Genomic DNA, 23,846 nt, shown 5'->3' on the forward strand with positions numbered 1-23,846 from the left:
ATGGCAGCGACGCTGGGCAGCGGGGAGCGCTGGACGGAAGGTATCAGGTCCTGGCCGGAGGGTGGGACAGGGCAGGGTCAGGGAAAAATCAGGGATGGGGCTCCTGACGGCGCCTGAAGGGGCTGAGATCCTGGGCCTGAGATGAAGGATGGAGGTCTATGAGAAGATGCTGGGCCTGAGTACGGTTCCTGGTGAGGAGGGAAACCGCCCAGGGCAGGGGGCCGGGATCCGGAAACCAGGAGCGCTGGCTCAAGCTGAGGACCCGGCCGGGTACCCAGAGTCACCCGTGACGACTTGTTGCCTCCGGCCCCCAGCCCCGCCCAGGGCCTGCAGCTGTCAGGCCCGCCTGCGCCGGGGTCAGCGGGGTGACGCGGTTTCCCGCAGCTTGCTTACTCGGTCCTTATCCTCGCCTCCAAACTGGGCTACCTGACCCTCGGCCTGGGTTTGGTCTTGTCCCTGCAGCCAGCATCAGGACGGATGGGCCAGCTTTTTCCATCCTACAGTCAGGCAAAGAGTACTGAGCCAGTGCCTATTACGTACTCTGCATTATGCTGATCCTGCAGCGGGATTTGACAGACATGGGCCCCGGAGCCCACAGAACTCTAAGTCTACTGAGGGAGTTTGACAGGTAAACAGTCAGTTACAAAACAGGGCCAGAATGTCCTGGGCTACACAGCAAGGTCGTAGGTTTGGGAGGCATACTGACTAGGCACTCAGCGTGGCCTGGGTGTCAGAGGCCTCATGAAGAAAGTGTTACATATGATGACATGAAGGGTGTGTTGGAGTTAGCCAGACCTACTTAGAGAATAGTTTTGCAGGCAGAGGGAACAGCATGTGCAAAGGCACAGAGAAAAGAGAAAGCATTGATGATCTGAAGGGAGTTTGGTGTGGCTAGAGCATAGACTACAAAGGAGCTTGTGGTGAGATTTGAGGCTGGAGAGACAGGCTGGGCCCATGATAAGAAATCTGGACACCGAGCAGTGGATAGTCAGTAAGAGATGTTAAGCAGGAGAAAGGGTTTTTTAAAATCTTACCCAGATCCTCCATACAGGACACGAGTACTCTGCCTTCTTTGACTATATTGCTATGGCCCTCTTCGTACTCTGCAGGCATTATGATTAATTAAATACTCTCCTTTAAACTATATCCTCCTTGTGGTCAGGAGTAGGTCTTATGCATACATCTCCTTGATCTATCTAGCCAAATGTATTGTACGTATTAGTTTTATAACTGTCAGTCAAAAAATTGAACTCATTTCTACTTTAAATCTTAGTGGTGGGAGGCATTGCGACAAAAAATAATGTGTTATGATCAATTCACTTCTGACCATGGACGACAGAGAAATAGGCTTCCCCTGTGCTGCCCTAAAGCCAAGGTATTGGGCAGATGCCTCTTGAGCCCCTTTACTGGCTCTGAGTGAAGATTATTTGCTGACCGATGACTGTAGGTATGGTGGACATTATTATGCTTCATGTTTCTGGCATTAAAAGTTTTTCGTGATTGCCTCTGTATTTTCTATATTGTTTTCTCAAAGAAGATGTTTCTTCAGCTTTGTATGGGTGTTTAGAAGTCAGCATTGATGTCAGTAACCTGGGCCTCACACTCATTTGCCTACAGGCAGCCTCCCAGATAGCTTAGGCCAGTAACAAAGTTGATTTTCAGGTCAGACTGAAGCCTCATGGAGGTGCCGTTGCTTTGCAGCTTACATTGATGCAGTTAGAAGAAACAAATACCCAGAAGACAGACCTGAAAGTCATGACCCCTGTGGTTGCTGTAACTGCAGGAAGGCACAAAAGGAAAAGAAGTCTGAGCATGAGTGGAATCAGACCCGGCAGGGTGAGGGGAATGCCACTTATACTGAGGAGCAGCTGCTTGGAGTACAAAGGTGAGCCTGTGGTGGGATTAAATGAGTGATTTTATGTACAGTGCCTGGCACAGATGATGTGTTATGTAAGTATTGACTGCTATTATTATTTTTATTACTATTATTGAAGCACAATAGCTTCTTGGCCTCAGAGGCACGGCTAGGTGGAAGTGGAGTGTTAGGGTATAATCTGAAGTAACTGCCCTGCTTCTACTGTAAGAGAGACAGGGGAAATGAGCTTGACATAACAGACACCTGTACAACATTCTACCCAACAACAGCAGAATGCACATTCTTCTCAAGTATACATGGAACGTTATCCAGGATAGACCATATATTAGGCCATAAAACAAGCCTTAATAAATTTAAAAGGATTAAAATCAAATGCTGTATGTTCTTTGAAATTGCCAACAGAAGAAAATTTGGGTAATTCACAAATATGTGAAAATTAAACAACATATTCCTAAATATGTTGGTCACAGAAGATAAATAAATAGGTCACAGAAGAAATCACAAGGAAAATTAGAAAATACTTTGAGATGAATGAAAATGAAAACACTTATAAAGCAACTACACTCCAATAAAAATTAATTAAAAAAATGAAAATACAACATACCAAAACATATAGGATGCAGCTAAGGCAATACTTAGAAGGAAATTTATAGCTATAAATGTTTATATATTTTTAAAAAATCTCAAATCAGTAACCTAATCTTCTAAAAAAAGAAGAACAAACTAAGTTCAAAAAGCAGAATGAAGGAAATAATATAGAGTGGAAGTAAATGAAATAGAGGATAGCAAAACGATAGAGATCTACAAAACCAAAAGTTGGTTTTTTGAAAATATCAACAAAATTGACAAACTTATAGCTAGACTGACCAAGCAAAAAAAAGGGAGAAGACTCAAATAACTAAAATCAGGAGTGAAATAGGGGATATCACTACCAATCTTACAAAATAATGATTATGTAAGAGAATACTGTGAACAATTATATGTCAACAAATTAGATAACTTGAGTGAAATGGATAAATTCGATTTCCCAAAAGAAAAGCCCAAGCCCAGGTGACTTCACTGGTGAATTCTACCAAATGTCTGAAGACAAATTAACTAATCCTTCATCAACTATTTTAGAAAATACCAAAGAAGGGAATTCTTCCCAAGTCATTCTGTGAGACCAGTATTATTACCCTGTAACCAAAAACAAAGTCATCACAAGATGGATACAGATTTCTGCAACATTTAAAACATTTAAAAAGGATTATATATCTTGACCAAGTGAGATTTATCCTAGGAATGCAAGGTTGTTTAACACATGAAAATCAAATAATGTAATACACCATATTAATAGAATAAAAGACAAAAGTCACATGATTGTTTCAATAGGTGTAGAAAAAGCTTTTGACAAAACCCTGCACTCTTTCATGATAACAGTATTCAACACACCAAGAATAGAGGGGAACTTCCTCAACCTGATAAAGGTCATCTTCAAAAAATCCACAGCTGGGGGCTTCCCTGGTGGCGCAGTGGTTGAGAGTCCGCCTGCCGATGCAGGGGACATGGGTTCGTGCCCCGGTCCGGGAAGATCCCACATGCCGCGGAGTGGCTAGGCCCGTGAGCCATGGCCACTGAGCCTGCGTGTCTGGAGCCTGTGCTCCGCAATGGGAGAGGCCACAACAGTGAGAGGACCACGTACTGCAAAAAAAAAAAAAAAAAAAATCCACAGCTGGGACTTCCCTGGTAGTCCAGTGGTTAAGACTCCACACTCCCAATTCAGGGAGCCAAGTTCGTTCCCTGGTAAGGGAACTCGATCCCGCATGCCGCAACTAAAGATCCCGCATACCACAACGAAGATCCTGCATGCCTCAACTAAGACCTGGCACAGCCAAATAAATAATTAATTAATTTTTAAAAGCTCCTTAAATTAAAAAAAAAATCTACAGCTAACATCATACTTAATGGTGAATAATTTGATGCTTTCCAAGATCAAGAACAGGACAGGAACAAGATTCTAGCCATTTCTATTCAACATTGTGCTAGAAGTTCAAGCCAGGGCAGTTAAGCAAGAAGAAGAAGTAGAAGCCATTCAAATTGGAAAGAAGAAATAAAAGTATATTCACAAATTATATGATCTAGTATAGAAAATTTTAAGCAATACCCACACACACAAACTATTAGAACTAATAAATTACTTCAGCAAAGTTCAGTATAAGATCAATATACAAAAATTATTATTTTTCTATATGCTAAGAATGAACAATCTGAAAATGAAAACAATTTCATTTATAACAGCATCAAAAAGAATAAAATGCTTAGGAATAAATTTAATGAGAGAAATGTAAGATTTTACATTGTAAACTACAAACTTTATTAAAGGAAATTAAAGAAGACCTAAATAAATGGGAAGATTGCCTGTATTCATGAATTGGAAGGCTTAATATTGGTAATATGGTAATAGTCCTCAAATTGATCCACAGATTTAACACAATCCCTATCAAATTCCCTGCTACTTTTTTGCAGAAATTGACAACCTGATCCTAAAATTCATATGAAAATGCAAAGGGCCCAGAGTAGCCAAAACAGTCTTGAAAAAGAAGTACAAAGTTGGAAGACTCACACTTCCCAATTTCAAAACCTACTACAAAGCTTCAGTAATGAAGACGGTGTGCACCAGCATAGGATAGGCATGTAGATCAATGGAATAGAATTGAGACTCCAGAGATAAACCCTTATATTTATGGTTAATTGGTTTTTGACAAGAGTGCCAAGACAATTTAATGAAGGAAAGACTAGTCTCCAACAAATGTTGTTGGGACAACTGGATATCCACATGCAAAAAAATGAACTTGGACCCCTTCCTCACACAAATACAAAAATTAATTCTAAGACCTAAATGTAAGAGCTAAAACCATAAAACTCTTAGAAGAAAACAAATGTAAAGCTTTGTGACATATAGATTAGGCAACGATTTCTTGTTGACACCCAAAGCCCAAGGGATAAAAGAAAAAATAGGCAAATTGGACTTCATCAAAACTAAAAACTTTTGTACTTCAAAAGATACCATCAAGAAGGTGAAAAATCAACCCACAAAACAGGAAAAAATATTTTCAAATTATATATCTGATAAGGGAGAGAGGGAAAGAGAAAGGCAGGGGAGGATCTGCCATGGAAGGAGGGATCAGAAACTAGGGTGGGGAATCCATAGGATCCTCATGGGCAGCTCTTGGGGAAGGGCCCTGACCAACATTCCAGACCCTGCATTATAGTCCCAACTGTGTTAACTGACTTACTATGAACTCTTCAACAAGGCTCTGGGTCTCTGCCTGCCTAACTGAATTGTGTGGTAGCAAAAAAATGGAGATACTTTAAATGCCCATCAGTAGGGAATGTACATACATCCATAAAATGCAAGAATATGCAGCTTTTTTAAAGAATGTGGTAGGTTTTTATTTTAAAGTATATAGTTGACTTACAATGTTGTGTTAGTTTCTGGTGTGCAGCAGTGTTATATGTAACTGAATATATATATATATATTCTTTTCCAGATTCTTTTCCATTATAGGTTATTACAAGATATTAGTATAGTTCCCTGTGCTATACAGTAAGACCTTGTTGTTTATCTATTTTATATAAAGTAGTGTGTATCTGTTAATTATAAACTCCTGATTTAATTTATCTCCCTCCTCTCCACCCCCACCCCTGCCTTCACCTTTAGTAACCATAAATTTGTTTTCTATGTCTGTGAGTCTGTATCTGTTTGGTAAATAATTTCATCTGTGTTATTTTTTTAGATTCCACATATAAGTGATATCATATTTGTCTTTGTCTGACTTCACTTAGTATGATAATCTGTATGTCCATCCATGTTGCTGCAAATGGCATTTCATTCCTTTTTAATGGCTGAGTAATATTCCATTGTGTATATATACTACATCTTCTCTATCCATTCATCTGTCGATGAACACTTAGGTTGCTTCCATGTCTTGGCTATTGTAAATAGTGCTGCTATGAACATTGGGATGCATGTGTCTTTTCAAATTAGAGTTTTCATCTTTTCCAGATGTATGCCCAGGAGTGGGATTGCAGGATCATATGGTAGTTCTATTTTTAGTTTTTTAAGGAACCTCCATACTGTTCTCCATAGTGGCTGCACCAATTTACATTCCCACCAACAGTGTAGGAGGGTTTCTTTTCTCCACACCCTCGCCAGCATTTACTATTTGTAGACTTTTTGATGATGGCCATTATGACCAGTGTGAGGTGATACCTCATTGTAGTTTTGATTTGCATTTCTCTAATAATTAACAATGTTGAGCATCTTTTCACGTGCCTGTTGACCATCTGTAGAATGTGGTAGATTTGTAATAATAGCCAATATTTACGTCATGTCAGATGCTATCAAGCATTTTAATGAATACTTCATTTAATTATAACAGCTGTGAAATATAGCTATAATTATCAGCCCATTTCAGAAGATAACACAAAGGCACAGAGTTAAGTCCACAGCAAGATCAGATGCCAACCAAGGCATTTTGACTCCAGAGTTCATGCTGTAGTCCACCCGCTCTCAAGGTGTGGTTTGGGAACCCCAAGACCCTTTTGGGGAGGGGTCTGCAAGTTTAAAACTATCTTCCTGATAATACAAACATATTATTTGCCTTTTTCACTCTCATTCCTTCAGGATTATACAGTGGAATTTTTGAGAGGCTGTATAACATGCCATTATGTCATTTTATAAAAGACTTCTTAGATCAAAAAGTTCAGAACCAACACTCTGGTGATCTAAACTGTTATCCCTGTACTTTTCATCTCTATAAGTTATGGATCAATTCCCAATATAAATTGTTAGTTTAAAAAAAATGAGATATAGAAGGGTGATTATAATATGCTTCCATTTATGTAAAAAAAATGGGGAAGTCTCTATACATGTACTCTCTCTGTACATAGGAATCAGAGAAAACTTTTTTTTTTTTCCCATGCCACATAGCTTGTAGGATCTCAGTTCCCTGACCACGGATTGAACCTGGGCCATGGCAGTGAAAGCCCAGAACCCTAACCACTAGACCACCAGGGAACGCCCCACAGAAAACTCCTAACTGTGGTTATTCTTAGGGTAGGAGATTGGAGGACAGGGAATGGGGAAGCAGGAAGATTTTTCACTGTATATAGTTTAGTACTATTGGATATTTTTCTTCTACCATGTGAATATGTTAACTTTTTAAAACAAAATTTAAACAGATAGCCATAAGGGGAAAAAAAGGTAGCTTTAAAAAAAAAAAAAGGATGGTTAGGGTATTTCTTCTGACTTTGCTGTCCAATGGTTCAACTCTGAGGACTTAGCTTGGGCCTTAATATTATAAGGGTTAGTATACTTGTTCTATCCACTTGCAGGGATATAGAAAGAAAAAAAATATTAGATGTAAAAATACTTTGAAAGGAATTAAGCTGTCACTGGGAGGAGGACATTGTTAGTGAATTGTGTGTTTCATTAATGTGTTCAGACCAGTTTTCTTTTAGGTTTGTTTTGGGGCTCACAGATTGGAGAGGGGATTGATTTACTATTTTGCAGTTAATTGTACAAAAGGGGCCTTTGTAGACATACCAAAATATATTTCTGATTTGTGTTTTTAGGATCAAGAAATGCAGAAATTACTATGAAATTCTGGGGGTTTCACAAAATGCCAGTGATGAAGAGCTTAAGAAAGCTTACCAAAAACTCGCCCTGAAATTTCATCCTGACAAGAACTGTGCTCCTGGAGCAACAGATGCTTTCAAAGGTCTGATCCTAAACTAATGCTTAATTCTGCCCTTCTTATGTTGTTTGGTCAGAACAAGTTGTTTTCAGCCTCCCCTGTAATTGTTTTATAAGGCCACAAGCAGGGTTTTGTTTTTTCCTGCCACACCTCTTAGATAGTGATTATTAGCATAGCTCTCTCCTGTCCTCATTCACTTACCTTAATTTCTTTTGGAAAAAATATTTGGTTTCTCAGTGACACCTTTTGGAACCTTTCATTCCTTGATTCAGCAAATCTTTATTGAAGATCTATGTGCCAGGTGCCATGGTGAGTAAAACAGATATGGTTCCTCTTGTGGAACTTATAGGTTGGTGGCCACTTGCAAGTAGGGCCTAGACAGCATTTCCAAACTTCTTTGACCATCAGAATATTTGTTCATGAAACCTCTGTTATTAACATGTATGAAAAAGCTTTATACAGCTTTGTAAAGAGCAAAAACATGGTTATAGATCGAATCTTTTTTCCATTGATTTCCGTGATACTTTCAGTGATATATTCTTTTTTTAATTTTTTTTAAATTTTTATTTATTTTTGGCTGCATTGGGTCTTTGTTGCTGCAGGCGGGCTTTCTCTAGTTGCGGCGAGCGGGGGCCACTCCCCACCGCGGTGGCTTCTCTTGTTGTGGAGCACGGGCTCCAGAGCGCAGGCTCAGCAGTTGTGGCGCACGGGCCTAGCTACTCCGCGGCATGCGGGATCTTCCCGGACCAGGGCTCAAACCCGTGTCCCCTGCACTGGCAGGCGGACTCTCAACCGCTGCGCCACCAGGGAAGCCCCAGTGATATAATCTTAAAAAATATTTTGGATCCAGCACGTAAATAAAAATCTTACTTAAGAGCTTCACCCTCAGGAATGTCATTGATTAAGGCAAGGATTATCAATGGATGCCGAAACCATTGGGTGATAGGTTGTTGTTGCATAGGATATTCACATAATGTCAAATAATCACCCACAGAATACTTATTGATTACACAGGGGAGATTTTCCTTTATAACGGAGATAGCTAGCTGTCACCACTTTAACCAAGTGATCCAACTTATCATCACCAATACTAGAACAACCTAACATTACATGTTGTAATACCATGTGGTATTCTTGCCAAAATGTTTGACCTGAATCTAATAAAGAAGCAATCAAAATATGGGACATTCTACAAAGAACACTGAACTACTCTTCAAAAAATTCAATATAATGAAAAAAAAAAAGGTAGGGAGACTGTTCTAGATTAAAAGTAACTAAAGAGACGTGAAACCAAATGTAACTCATGAACCTTGCATGGATTCACTGGGTGATAATGAATTGATGTTAATTTTCTTAGCTATGATATGATGTTGTGATCATGTAGGAGAATATCTTTCTTCTCTGGAGACGTAGCTAAAATATTTAGGGGTGAAGTGTCATAATATCTGCAGCCTACTTTCAAATGGTTCAGCAAAAAAATGAACACATATTATATGTGTATGTGTAGAGAGTTGAGGAAAGCAATGTGGTAAAATGCTAACAATTGATGAATAAATGTAAAGGTTTTTATTGTACTATTTTTTCGTCTTTTCTGGAGATTTGAAATTTTTCAAAAGAAAAGGTAAAAAATGATAGATCTGAGACATTTTTTAAAGTCAGCATTTACCTCAGAGGGCAAGCTACCCTTGTTGATGTGCCATTGTGAATCTAGTTCTCCCCACAGTTTCTACAAGGAAACAGATAACCCACAATTTCCTCACACCTTCATGTAAGGTACCTCACAGACTAATGCCATTTCTCTGAGAAATCTGCCAGATTTCAAGGGATGTGAATGTTTAAGCAACTCTGTTTAGGCTTTTCTGTTTGTTTTTTCTGCTTAGCAGTTTTATTGCTATAAATATTTAATACAATTGCCTAGCTAGAAGAATCATAAGGAAATGCTCTTTCTGACTATGTTTCTGATAGTGTTGACTGAATTAAAGGTAGGTGGGTAGGAATGTCTTAAAAGATTTTTTTTCAAGATTTCTTTGATTGTTGGTACTGATTGTATGTTTAAATGAAATTGGACAAAGTTTGCACATTTGTGCATAGGGAGGAGAAGTGATGGTATGCATATGTAATCTATTCAGTCTTTGATCCCTCTTTGAGACATTGGAGATACTTTTTGTTGTTGTTGTTCCCTGACCAGGGATTGAACCCAGGCCCTCGACAGTGAAAGCACAGAGTCCTAACCACTGGACCGCCAGGGAATTCCCTGGAGATACATTTCTTAATTTCTAAAGACCATTTTTAAAAGTAGGTTGAGGGGGGGCTTCCCTGGTGGCGCAGTGGTTGAGAGTCCACCTGCCGATGCAGGGGACATGGGTTCGTGCCCCAGTCTGGGAAGATCCCACATGCCGCAGAGCGGCTAGGCCCATGAGCCATGGCCGCTGAGCCTGCGCGTCCGGAGCCTGTGCTCCGCAACGGGAGAGGCCACAACAGGGAGAGGCCCGCGTACTGCAAAAAAAAAAAAAAAAAAAAAGTAGGCTGAGGGACTTCCCTGGAGGCACAGTGGTTAAGAATCCACCTACCAATGCAGGGGACACGGGTTCAATCCCTGGTCCGGGAAGACCCCACATGGTGCGGAGCAAGTAAGCCCATGTGCCACAACTACTGAGTCCGCGTGCCTAGAGCCTGTGCTCCACAATAAGAGAAGCCACTGCAATGAGATGCCCATGCACCCCAATGAAGAATAGCCCCCGCTCGCAGCAACGAAGACCCAACACAGCCAAAAATAAAAAAAGTAAGCTGAAATAAGACTGATGAGTGAGGACTTTGCTTTTAGCCAAGCAGGAGGATTTTTACTGATTATTTTATTCAGGAGATTGTATGTGACTTCATGTTAGAATACCACTACTTATGTAGGAACTGTTTCCAACCATAAACTACTGCTCTCAAGTGAAATAACACATTTTTTTTTTTTTTTTTTTTTTTGAGGTACGCGGGCCTCTCACTGCTGTGGCCTCTCCCATTGCGGAGCACAGGCTCCGGACGCGCAGGCCCAGCGGCCACGGCTCACGGGCCCAGCCGCTCCGCGGCACGTGGGATCCTCCCGGACCGGAGCACGAACCCGTGTCCCCTGCATCGGCAGGCGGACTCTCAGCCACTGCGCCACCAGGGAAGCCCAAATAACACATTTTTGATGACGGAGAGCAGTACTTCTTAGTTCATCTTGAGTCCAGTGTTGTTTCAGGCTTATCAGACTAGATCATGGAAGATTTCAAGGGCAAGCACTTTGGTGAACTTTCTAGGCCCAAGCACCTCTCCTTGGGTCACTGTGAAGTTGTCCAGCACCAATGAACTCCGGGCTCTTCAATGCTACTACTATGATCACCCTCAGCTACAGCAGACTATGTACTCAGGTGCTTTTTGTTTTTGTTGCAGCAATAGGAAATGCCTTTGCAGTCCTGAGCAATCCTGACAAGAGACTCCGCTATGATGAATATGGAGATGAACAGGTGATTTTCACTACCCCTCGAGCCAGACCTTATAATTATTACAGGGACTTTGAAGCCGACATCACTCCAGAAGAGCTGTTCAATCTCTTCTTTGGAGGACATTTTCCTACAGGTTAGTATCCCAAAATTATCGTTTAAGAAGTCATAGGGACTTCCTGGCAGTCCAGTGGTTAAGACTCCATGCTTCCACTGCAGGGGGTGCAGGTTCGATCCCTGGCTGGGGAACTAAGATCCCACATGCCGCTCGGCGTGGCCAAAAAAAAAAAAATTCATATATATTTTGAGATCTGTTTGAGGATCTGATAGAGGGACCATGGTATGGTGGCAGCAGCAAACTTTGGAATCAGATAATCTGGGGTTGAAGGCATGTCTCCACCCTCCAACTATGCATGATTTTGACTTAGTCCATCTGATCTTGTTTCCTTACCTAAAAATGGGGTTGATAATACCAACTTCACAAGGCTGCTGTGAGGATTGGATATTTTTTTAAGTGTTTTATAAATTGGAAGCAAAATGCCTATATTGTCATTATTGCAAAATAGCATTTATATAAAGGTAAAGGTTAGAGAAGTACCCCCAGAGAGTTGGAAGTTGGGTTAATTAAATGCCTGGGAAGTAAAATGAATTTTGTTAGGTGCTATTAAAGATACTAGTGACATAATTTGATATTGGGCAAGGAGGCAGACATGAGCATGTCAGACAGGATTCATGGCCCAAGTGCTTTCTTTCTTAGCCTCTTGGGGTTCTCTCACTCCCTGGTTACAAAGGATTATTTAAATAAGGGCGAGAGAGCTAAGCATGTCCCATTTCCAGCTGGTTCACTTGACATACCTACTGTTATATTTTTCTACTGAGTAAAATGGGACAATACTCTACCCTCAGAGAACCTAGTTGGAAGCAAGGACCTTGGAAAAGGCAAGGAAGGGGTGTTTGCCATATTGCATACTAAGTATTTTTCTTTCTTTTCCAGGAAACATTCATATGTTTTCAAACGTGACAGATGACCCCCACTATTACCGCCGGCGGCACCGACATGAGAGGATGCAGACACGGAAGGAAGAGGAAGAAGATAAGCCTCAGGTACCTGGGGAGGACAGGACAACAGCTGCCCATAAACACTTGTACTGAGCTGACCTTTATGTAGTATGATCAGGTTTTTGAAGTTCAACTTGAGATATGTTGCTAAAATGTGCTTTAGGAAAGCAGAAGCCTGGCAAGAAGAGCTGGATAATTGGCCCAAATAAGCCAGAATGTTACCCCCTCCCCCATCCATTATTTGGTGACTGTCCCGGGAATTCTGTTCACCTATGGGGCTGTCTTGAAAAACGTTTTCTTGACTGCAGAGAATAGGAACCCCCTTCAAAATATTCAGTACTAAAGGGGGTTTAAGGTAAGGGATCAAGGGAGTCTCATGAAGCTTAAGGGCAGGAAGCTTGCTGGGCCTTATGTCAGATGGGAACCAGGAACTGGGGTGCTGTCAGGCCCCCATGCAGCTGTGCTCTCCATGACTCTTGGGACCAGACTGTCTCCAGTTTTCCTGCCTTCCTGCATCTGTTTTGTTCTCCCTAAGCAGCCTGGCTTTTTTGCTTCCCCTTGCAAATGTCCAGTCTACAGTGCCTCAGAGTATGTGTCCTTTCTTCAAGTGACTGCCTAGCAGTGAATGGTGATGAATCTCAATCCCAGATGCTTAGGAGGGAGAATGTGATCATCCCTGCTACGGTTTGATGTCCCGCAGATGTCCCACAGTCCGTTCAGCTGAGGCCAAGGCAACAGAGTTGCATAATAACATGACCTCATGAGAGTCATAGTCTGGGCAAGCTCCCACACAGGTGTCTGCTTCATTGGTCTTAGAAAAGGGGGCTGCAGAAGGATTACTGAGTGTCAATCCAGATTGTAGGTGGGCCTTGTTCAGCCTTTTCAGCAGACGGAATGGGGCTGTTTGGTACTTCTCAGCAGAAAGTACAACCTTCCCAGAAAAGCCTTGGGCTATGTGCAGTACTTCATATTTTCTTTGGGAAAACTGTTCTCTTTCCAGTAAACTTTATATTGATGAAGAGCACTTACACCAAATGCTTTTTCTTTTTCAGACTACATATTCTGCATTTATTCAGTTACTTCCAGTTCTGGTGATTGTGATTATATCTGTGATTACTCAGCTGCTAGCTGCTAATCCCCCATATAGTCTATTCTATAAATCGTAAGTCAAATATTTAGAAATATTTCTTAACAACAAGATGGTACATTACTAACATTCCATTTCACCTTTTGTTGTAGAAAACACTGATTTTGTGTTTAAAGGAACAGCTGGATAGTAATAATGCAGAGACTCAAAAATATTGTACTTTAGGCAGTTTCCCAGGCACTCAGGACCTGGATTGTTTTGTTCTACAGCGACACCATCTGGTCAGCTGCAGAATAGCAATGGCTGGTTTCTGAAGGATTAATAGACGAACTCCAGGTTCAGATTAAATCCTTAACATTCCACTTTAGAGTTAAAAAGGACCTTACTGAGCTTGTGATAGTATCGCTGGACCCCTGTGAGTCTGAGAACATAGTAACTAAGATCTAGTGATTATTTCCAATTTAAGAAATTGCAAGAATAGTACATTTATTCATAAAGCTATACAGTCAAACCATAGTATCTCATTTCTTTGCTTTTGCTAAAAATATAGAAATCATTATAAAATTTGTGTTGCATGGAAAATTTGAGCTCTGATAGGAATTTTAAAATTTCTTCAATTAACTATTTCAGTTAAATCAGTTCTCAATTTGATCCCTAGACCAGCATCATCAGCATTAACTGCCAACATGTTAGAAATGCAGACTCTTAGGCCTTACTCCATATCTACTGAATCAGAAACTCTAGGGGTGAGAACCAGCAATATGAGTTCTAACAAGCCCTCCAGATAATTCTGGTCCATACTAAAGTCTGAGAATCACTGGATTATTTTTTTTAATTAATAATGGGAAATGAGTCATTACTATTATAGTTTAGCAGACAAAAACCTTTCAAAATGTGGACTCCATGGAACCGTACCTAACAGGAAGAGCTCTTGTTGGTGATCACTGTAGACTAAAGACTATCATTCTAGATCAATATCTTCATTTTACAGAGAGGAAAGCTGAGACTCAGAGGTTATTGCTGTCGGGACACAATGGCCTGATTCCCTCTTATTTCCTGACTTCCCATATTTCTCTATATGCTACTGCTACCTCCTTTCTTGTCAGGCCAGTGGGACAGACAGGAACCTACCCTGATAACAGCTTCCCAGAGGGAGGCAAGAGCAGTCATGGCTCTTAGACATCCAGGAAGATCCATAAGTTGAAAGATCAAAGGAAAAGGCTAGGAAAAGGTCAAATATAACTCCTTTAAGATGGACTTTGTCCAGTTTGGACAAAATCAGCTTGGATTTTGCACATTGCCATCACATTGTTTTAACTTGAATTTGAACTCCCTTCTGTACTTTCTTATGGTTAGACTTCAGTTAACCCAGACCTGTTAAAGTTGCTGAGCACCAGACACCTTTGGATATCTTAGACCCACTGAGAGTTAGCCTGGAGGTATCATTGAAATCTTTTGTCTTACTTTTTTGCAGTTCTCACCTAATGGCTATGTGTAAAGTACTTTTTATCATGTCCTAAAAATTAGAACTAAGTTGGTATAAGCTGTCTGGTTATTTTTAAATAGTTTATAGTAATAATCATTTCATTCAACCAACATTTACCAATAGCCACTCTGCACCAGGTGCCATGCTAGGTCCTATACAATATAGAAATTGTTTTTTAAGCATTCAGCATTCTACTTTTAACATAGAAAGCAGTCTAAGAGAGGTCAATCCAGATAGCTGCACCCCCATATTCACAGCAGCATTATTTACAGTAGCCAAGACATGGAAACAACCTGAACACACACACACACACACACACACACGCGCACTATGGAATATTATTCAGCCGTAAAAAATGAAGAAATTCTACCATTTGTGACAATACTGAGGGACCTTGAAGGCATTATGCTAAGCGAAATAAGTCAGAGAAAGACAAATACTGTATGATCTCACTTATATGTGGAATCTAAAAAAAAAACAAACAAACCAAACTCAGAAAAAGAGATCAGACTTCTGGTTACCGAATGTGGAGGAGAGAGGGAAGGGGAATTGAAGGAAGATGGTCAAAGGTACAAACTAACAGTTATAAGTTAAGTAAGTACAAGGTATGTCACATACAACACAGTGTTACAGTAGTAACACTGCTGTATGATAGAAAATGATAGGAAAGTTAAGAAAGTAAATCCTGAGAGTTCTCATCACAAGGAGAAAGTTTCTTTTTCCTTTATTCTTGTCTTATTTATTTTCTTTTTATTGTATCTATATGAGAAGATGGATGTTAGCTGAACCTATTGTGGTAATCATTTCATAATTATGTAAGACAAACCTTCATGACGTATGTTTTAAATTTAAAAAGAGAGAGAGTGAAGAGAGGGAGGTGAATCCTTTAAGGAAATAAATATGTTGAGATTGAATCCATTTGAACATGCTCACATAATAGCAACAATGATGACATTACACTTACTGCTTTGCTTGAGAAATAATAAACGTTAGATGTATTAGAAAATGATATCTGCATCTGCCCTATGAAGAGGTGATTGTGTGAATGATCTCTGTGAGGCCAGTGCTAAAAGTGATATTGCCAAGTATGACAAGCATACCTGAGCCTCTCTCTCCTTGTTTCAGGACCTTGGGCTACACCATTTCTAGAGAAACCCAGAACCTACAGGTGCCTTACTTTGTGGATAAAAACTTTGACAAGGCCTACAGAGGAGCATCTCTGCGTGACCTGGAGAAGACGATAGAAAAGGATTACATTGATTACATCCAGACAAGTTGTTGGAAGGAGAAACAACAAAGTAAGATGTTCTAAAAGGGGCTTTAGCTGGTGCCATGCTTCCAACGTGAGGCATCCCCAGCTTCCTGATCCCTTCTCTCTCCTTGTTTGAGCTACTCATGTTTACGTGAACAGGGATAGGACAGAGGCCCATTCAGGATATTACAAAAAAAGGGAAGTTTATTGACAGGATACATGTGGCCAGGACTGGGAAATCTTAGGAACTTCAGCAGTACTAGTTGCCTATCTGTCTGTCTGTCTCTGAGTCTCTACATCTCTCTGCCTATCTGCCCTCTCTCCTCTCTCTGCCAGCTTCTTTTCTTTGCTTTTTCAAGCTCTCCTCCTTCACAGCCTTAATTTGCCATGGTTTATTTTGGTTGCTACCCTCCTATTCACTCTCCCAACTTCCCCACCCCCACAAGTCATTGGCCCCTTTCTACATCACAAGCTTCCTGTTTAAGTAGCTTGCTGGTTTGGTCCATGATTTCCTAATTTCACATTTCCCAGAGGGAAATCTTATTGATCCAACCTAACCAAAGTTTTATAGGTTGTTGTTATTGAGTTCAGTGCCCCTTCTCTTCCCCTCCGATCAGCTGTGGCCACACAGAACAAAAGCGACTCTCCCAGGAGCAGGTCTTCCACACTGTTTCCCTGGAGACAATGGGGGTGACAGTGTTGGCTTCCAACCCCAGTGAGTGTTCATGGGGAGTGCACACACACACACACACACACACACACACACACATATCCATTAGTAATTGTATCTTATAAAACTTGGCTTTGGTTAATTTTTAAAAAGCAAACGAACTCATTTTTTAAAACCTAGTCTGTCACTGGGTATTGTTAAACATCTAACAGCGCCTGATAAATTTAGATCCTCAGTCACAGTGCTGCTAAGTCCTCGCTGACCCATCATGCATCCCAACCCCACCCCAAGTTAGTCTCTCCTTCCTCTGTGTTTTTAAAGCACTTTGCTCATCCTGCTAAGACAGTGCCACCCTCACCATGTTAACGTGTTCTGTAGGTACATGACAGTCTCCCTGCTGGACTCTGGGCTCTCTGAGGGCAAAAACCATGTCTTACTAATTTTGTGTCCCAGGCCCTTGGCACAGTCTTTGCTTCAGAACAGATGCTCCACAAATGTCTTTTGAAGAGAGGATTCTCAGGACTGGAAAACAGTGAAACTGCTGAGGACTAGGAATCACTGAGCAGGGCTAGTGTCCTAACCCTGCCCCTGAGGGACCTTATCTCAGTAGGGCAGAGCCCATCTGACCTCTCAGGTGCATTAGGAGCTTGGTAGGCAATGACTTGGATGTAAGGGGGAATTCAGCAGGAGGAGGAAGTTGCTTTTTTATTGAAAAAACTGAGGGGTCAGGAAGTACCCCTACCCCACTGTTAAACTAGGTTTTGCAAGTTTCAAAATCAGGAAAGAATTTTGGAGCAAGATAGAGGCCTTAGACTTAAAGGCATTATAAACGTGGATCCAAGTCAGATGAAGACCACAGTGTATGTGCTAAGAGTCTCCATTATTTTAGACTCTGAGAGGGTTTTGAAATTATGCAGAGAGCTCACGGTAAGGATTACACCTAAGGTGGCTTCTAGGCTTTTGTCCCCATCCTCATGACGCCTACTTTCAGGGCTTTGGAACCCTCCAGGTATAAACAGATCCAGTGGGTGAGCATGATGCGTGTACCCACAAGTTCCAACCCGGGGGTTATCAGCACACACCCCTTAAAAATCTATTTCTGGCATTTAAGGATGGTGGCCGTCCGGAGCCTCCACACAACCCAAGTGCCATTTGAGAACAAGCAGCATCTGCCCTCCGGATCCAGCAGCAAGTGCAGCCAGCATGGTTAAATTTAGCACATGGAGGTTGTAAAAATAAACCCGCTTGAGAACAAAGTTCACTCTTGGCAAAATACCGAATGGAAACTGTTTTTAGCAAAGTTAGCCACTGTCTTTTAAAATCTTTTGTTAATTTCTTTTCTCTGCTTTCTTCCTCCCAAGGAGGTTGTATGGATTATAGAAGATGGTATGAGTATAACGCTTAGCATGGTGTCTGGCATATAGTAAGTGTTTGGGTCCTGACTGAATCCAGACCTTGCTTGGCCTTGCTCGACTGGATGCAGCACTGTCTTATGAGGCTGGATCATGATGGTCATTGGGATCTGTCAGGGTCTTCCAGCTGTCAGGACTCTGATCCGGGCTGTCATGCAGGGTTTTTTGTTTTTTGTTTTTTTGCGGTACGCGGGCCTCTCACTGTTGCGGCCTCTCCCATTGCGGAGCACAGGCTCCGGACATGCAGGCTCAGCGGCCATGGCTCACGGGCCCAGCCACTCCACGGCATGTGGGATCTTCCCGGACCAGGGCACGAACCCGCGTCCCCTGCATTGGCAGGCAGACTCTCAACCACTGCACCACCAGGGTAACCCATGCATGCAGAGTGTTTCTGAGAGAGGCTTTGGGACTTGCCTCTCTTGGCGATTTGCCTGAGTCAGCTTACCTTGAAGGTGCAATGCTCTGTCCATCTATTACACTGGCATTCAGGGCTCGGGAAACATTTTGCAGAGAAGAAAAGATGTTCTCTTGATCCTGCCCCTGCCAAAGATTTTGTTTCTTCTTAGAAGTTATTGAATATTAACAGAACTTGTGAAAAGTAACATTCATTGAGTTAACCTTTTGTTCATTGAAGTGCAAATGGATTCACTGGCAGTTTGGAGAGAAGTTTCTCCAAGCATGGTCATGGGGGTGTGCGACATAGTTCCTTGAAACACTGCCCTTGTGCAAGGTCATTGCTCTAGAGCAAGGTCATTGCTCTCAATCTCTGGAGCATTGAAAACTGGTTTCAATGAACTTCAAAAAAGCAACATCATGTTTTGAGAAAAGCATTCATATATGTGCAGTTCTCTTTCATCAGCTTATTACAGTGGTTGTCAGTGTATAAAATAGTAAGAATCACTAGCCCTTAATGTTTTCTGGAATGAGATTTCAGGCAATGAGATATTTGGATAAGGTCAGTAACAAAAAACCTAAGAAAATCGTTTCAAGGAAAAGCAAAGCCATAGGATCTGCTCTATATACTGGTGTAACTGTGACTCAGAGGACCGAAGGGACAGCCTGGTTTCACAGAGCCCTCTTGAACAGGTTTCCCACATGCCAAAGAAGCCAGACAAGTGGAGTCAGTGCCTAGCTCTGGGCGGAACCAAGGAGCAGAGGGCTTTCATCTGGGTGCGGTGCGTGACCCGCCATGAAGCCACATCACCTGCGAGGATGCCTGGGCGGGGGGCAAGCTGTGGCTGGCGCGCACTGCAGGCCCCACACCGCGGGGTGAGAGCACATTGTTCTAGAGCCTAGGACACCCCCTGTTTGCCAAGCAACTGCTGGGCCAGGGCCCAGCCTCTGAACCCCCATCGCAGAGGGTGGGTTTTCATGCATACCCACCCCTCACCCTGGAGTCCTGCACTTAATCTGCACTTTGGGCCTTACTTGGTGTGAACGGAACCATTGTGAGCAGAAATGCCTGTATTTTGTGTTGATAGAGACTTATTCAGAAACCACTGCGCATTGTTCCCTCTGGCTAGGTATTAAGTCCTGTTTCCAGGCAGTTTGCTGATTAATCAGACAGGTGCCTCTCGTTCCACCAAGAAAAACAAAATCTGTCAGCAAGATGACTAAGAATGGATAGACATATTTCAGAATGATTAAAATAGCATTTTCACAAGTGTGGTCCTTTAAACATTGAGTAGCTGCCTGCTATTTGAGGCTTTCAGAAGCCACGCAGCCCCTCGAAGCATGCCATCCTGTTAATACACAACACGTCTCTGGAGTTGCTTTTCAGGCATTCCTTCCTACGAATGTCTCTGAAACTATACAAAAGGATAAAAAAGAGAGGCAGCCAAACCACTGTTGAGTCCGGGAGGACAGCAGAGATTATATTCTGGTTAAAAATAGAATGACTTTCTCCACCATGAAGAGAAAATGAAATACATTTCGTCAAGGAGACAGAGGTCACCGGATCCAGATGATTTCACTTTTAAAAGAGCCCAGCTGCCTTTGGCCTTTGAGTTAGGGGCCCCACATGTGGTGAGGGAATGAAGAACGCCGCCAGCAACCGGGCCTTCTATAGAAGGCATGCCTGCCAGTGGAGGGCTCTGTGTCAGTCCGCATATATGAGTTATGATCCAGCAACGCAGAGGGAAGGATGAAGCAGCTGTCTTTGTTTCAGATGACAGGAACAAGCGATTGGACTCTATTCTCTCCCAACTGCCATCTGAATACCATTCGTAGGAAAGCCCTGAAACAGGGTCTCCTCTTACCGCACGCGTGCAGGTTTCCTAAGTCTGGTGCCAAATGTTCTGTTGATAAGAACTAAGTCCAGTGCTTTTGTAATAGAGCACAGATACTGTTGGACTCCAGGATCACAGGTGTCCCTTAATCCTCAGCACCTGGTGGGTGTAGCGTAGCTGCCTGATACGTGTTTCTTGAGTAAATGAGTGTTTCTTAAGTTTAATTGAAAGAAAAAGCATTAAAGTAAAAGGAGCTTTGCTTCCAGAAGTATTGAAGTGAAACAGAGGAGCTCCACTTTCCTGATGAATTGTTGCCTCTTTTATCTTTCAGAGTCGGAGTTGACCAATTTGGCAGGATTATACAGAGATGAACGATTGAAGCAGAAGGCAGAGTCGCTGAAACTTGAAAACTGTGAAAAACTTTCCAAACTGATTGGCCTACGCAGAGGTGGCTGAGAGGATGGTAATCCTATGCAGGCTTGGGGTTTTGCTATGTGTTACTGTTTATGTTCCTAATTCCATTGTATAATACAAAATTAGGAAATGACGAACATTTTACAATTTGCTAACTTTGTTTGGTGGGTAGAGTTGGAGGTGCTTCAGCACGGAGCCAGACTTGTCATCACAGAATCCTTCCTGGGGATTGGCTCTGGGGGCCAGGAGCAGGTCATCTAAATTGAATTAATGGCAAAGCATTAGATTCAGCCCCCTGCTCTGCGCCTACCCTGCCTCTAGAAATGTAGTTCAGGGCACCCCAGAGCAGATTCATGTTTTCTTCCTTCTTCCCTTCAGTGAAGTCTCAATAGCCAGTCATTCCTAGGCTTAGCCAAAGCAGCTTACTATTGGTTGTTTACAATGTGCACTGAGAATTATACCTCTCCCTTCATTAGGGTCATCGTCTCCCCACCAGATTCAGCTGTTGGAACAACTCAACTTTCCATTTTCTAAGGGAAATGTGGAGAAATGTAAACTGTTGTAGTCCACAGTTTTCTATTTGTCTAATATCTGTGCAGAGTTACTAGCATTAGCAAACTGCCTAATTTGAGTTCCTTTTACTTCCTTAACCCTCTCTCTTGTAGAGAGCCCAGAAATTAAGTTATTGAGTGAAACAATTCAATGGACACATGGAAGCAAGGGCCAGGGGTGAAGGTAAAATGCAAGACTAAGTCTCGGCTGCTCAGTGCAGGTTCCCTAGTCCATCACAGAACCCAGAGAATGTTCTTTTTGGCATTTCCCCTTGGAGCATCACACTTGAGCTGACTCCCTACACCCCACAGAGGTACAGTGGTCAGACCTAAGAGGAGGCCCTGCCAGCCAGCTGGGCTGTTTGCTCAAGCCTAGAGATAGAGGGGAAAGACCCTCAGTCTGTGGCTATGGGGGTCTGGCGTTGGCCCCAGCAGTCACTTTGTTTAACCCAGTGCCCTGTAGTTTGTGATAGGGGATGCTTTTTCATGTAGTCAACATTTGTTGAGTGCCTGGTATGGAATGAGAACATTGGCCCAGAGAGGATGCATGGTTGAACTGGGTCACACAACTTGTTGTAACAGAGCTAGATGGTAGACCAACTATCAAGTAGGAAGTGTGTGATCATCCCCATTGCTCAGGTAATTCTAGCCATATTGGTTAAAGCAGAATCTTTCCCAAGGATGCTCCTCCCCCCACCCTGGGATCCTGTATCCTTTCTATGGCAGTGCTACATCCACTCAGGACACCTCTCTACACCACTTCTGTATACAAAACAAAAGCAGGCAGCTCTTCCCACTGGTGACAAGGAGGAGGGAAGTTGTTGCCTGGACTGTGTGGTTCTGGGCCTTCCTGTGGAGGTGAGCTACCAGGATTGAGCTGCCCAGATTATATCATGAATCTGAACCTGGAAGGATCAGTAGGTAAATGTAGTCTACACTCCATGTGTTCTTCAGGATGGAAGAAAAGTTCCTGTTGGAAGGAGAGTCTACATTAAAACTTGTTTCCAAAGTAGAGTTTCTCCTTTCAGATGCATAGCCGTGATTTGGGCAGATGAGTCTAGTATTGTCCCACGTGTGGGCATCCCACAGGGTCAGGAGATGAGTCCAGAGGTAAAGAGTGGGACTTTGGAGGCTGGTAGGGGCACCTGCTCAGCTGTAGGGAGGGAGAGCAGCTCCAGAGATAGTCAGATTTTGTCACCCAATGAAGTCTATCCTCCTGGGTTTTGGGGGGCTTCCTTGATCCCCTCTGAGTGACTGAAGGGATTTACATGGTAAAATGCGCCTGTGAGCCAAATGAGCTATAGAAAGTTATTTTCCTGTACACACAAAAATCAAAGCTCTCCTGTCCCCAACCCCAATCTCTGCCAGAAAATGGGCCATAATTAAACTGACTTGACAAGGTAAAAGACTCTGCTCTAGGTGCCCATGAATAGCGTAGTCACACCTGGATTTCATGACAGAGATGAGTTATCTGTGATGATACTAAATAGAGGCAATACTAACTCACTTCATTAAATGTCAGGTCTGTTGTCTGTTTTTATAGCACTGATGGTACTGTTTTATTTATTACCTAATAGACTGCAACACTCACATCTGGTTTTCCTCAAAGGAATGGTATTTGCTTTGGGTTGAAGGATAGTTTAATCTATTTGGTACTGTCCAGAATATTGTTAAACTATAATTTCCTGGGTTGCATTTTAAGATGGGTTGTCTGCATGATGGTAAAATAAGCGTTTTCCTCTTGCCTACATCATTTGGAAAGTTTTTATCATATATAAACTCTCCAGGCATGGCGTATTCTTGCTCTCAGAACTTGGCATGCAACTCTAGACTATTTCTGTGAGCACAAATGCAGACTGGAGACGCGTGATGGGAGTGAGGCTAAGAAATAGGGCTTGAGGCTCGAGCAGAAAGCGAAGCTCTCCTAAGAATGGAAGTGCCCTCTGCACTGCATGATCAGCAGTGAGGAAGGTGGGATGAAAACCCTTCTCATCACAAGGGGCACTGCAATTTAAAGGAATCCGTGTCCCCAGATTAGCAACCCTGGGGTTCATCTGCTCAAACTAGAAGACTTCTGAACTTCCTTGATGAGCTCCAGGCCTCACAGCTTGGGAGAAGTGACCAGCAAGAAAATGCCATTGCTGTTCTTTCTGTTGGAAACTATTAGAAATTACGCCGAACTCCAAACCCCACTGGAACGTGGAATCCAGCAGCCTAGACAAGCTATGTGTTACTCTCATTTACATCCTCACACTCAGGACTGGCTTTGTGAGGAGGCACTGTTGGGATTCCAGAGCTTTCTGTTATGAATAGCCACACACGCGGGTTCATTGTCTGCATGCACTGTTCCTCACAGGAGCTAGCACTTAATTAGTATTTATTTTGGATTCATTTAAGGTATATGCTTAGTGTCCTAATATATTTATTTTTGGAAAGGACCAACTTATTATACATCTTATTTTTTGAGCCTGCATTGTTGATAACCTGTGCAGTGACCACCAAGTAACTATATACCTGTGTGTTAGATATTGATTACATCTTTTGCATCACATTCAGTATTTGGAATTAAAGATGTGAATGTTCTGTGACCAGAGCCAGGT

At 42.2% G+C, this 23,846-nt stretch overlaps 1 protein-coding gene across 1 annotated transcript; it reads left to right on the top strand.

Annotated features, from left to right (window-relative positions):
* On the top strand, positions 1–20,759 carry DNAJC18 (DnaJ heat shock protein family (Hsp40) member C18; the record flags this gene model as incomplete). The annotated part of the gene is made up of 8 exons (XM_079702075.1): positions 1–40; positions 1,702–1,885; positions 7,493–7,638; positions 11,038–11,223; positions 12,082–12,191; positions 13,199–13,308; positions 15,845–16,017; positions 20,613–20,759. 8 exons carry the CDS (start codon positions 1–3, stop codon positions 20,735–20,737), a joined length of 1,074 nt encoding a protein of 357 aa, XP_079558201.1. The 3' UTR covers positions 20,738–20,759.
* Between the last annotated feature and the right edge of the window lie 3,087 nt (positions 20,760–23,846).

This window comes from Hyperoodon ampullatus, assembly GCF_949752795.1.
Source record: "Hyperoodon ampullatus genome assembly, chromosome: 4".
Taxonomy (NCBI): Eukaryota; Metazoa; Chordata; class Mammalia; order Artiodactyla; family Ziphiidae; genus Hyperoodon; species Hyperoodon ampullatus.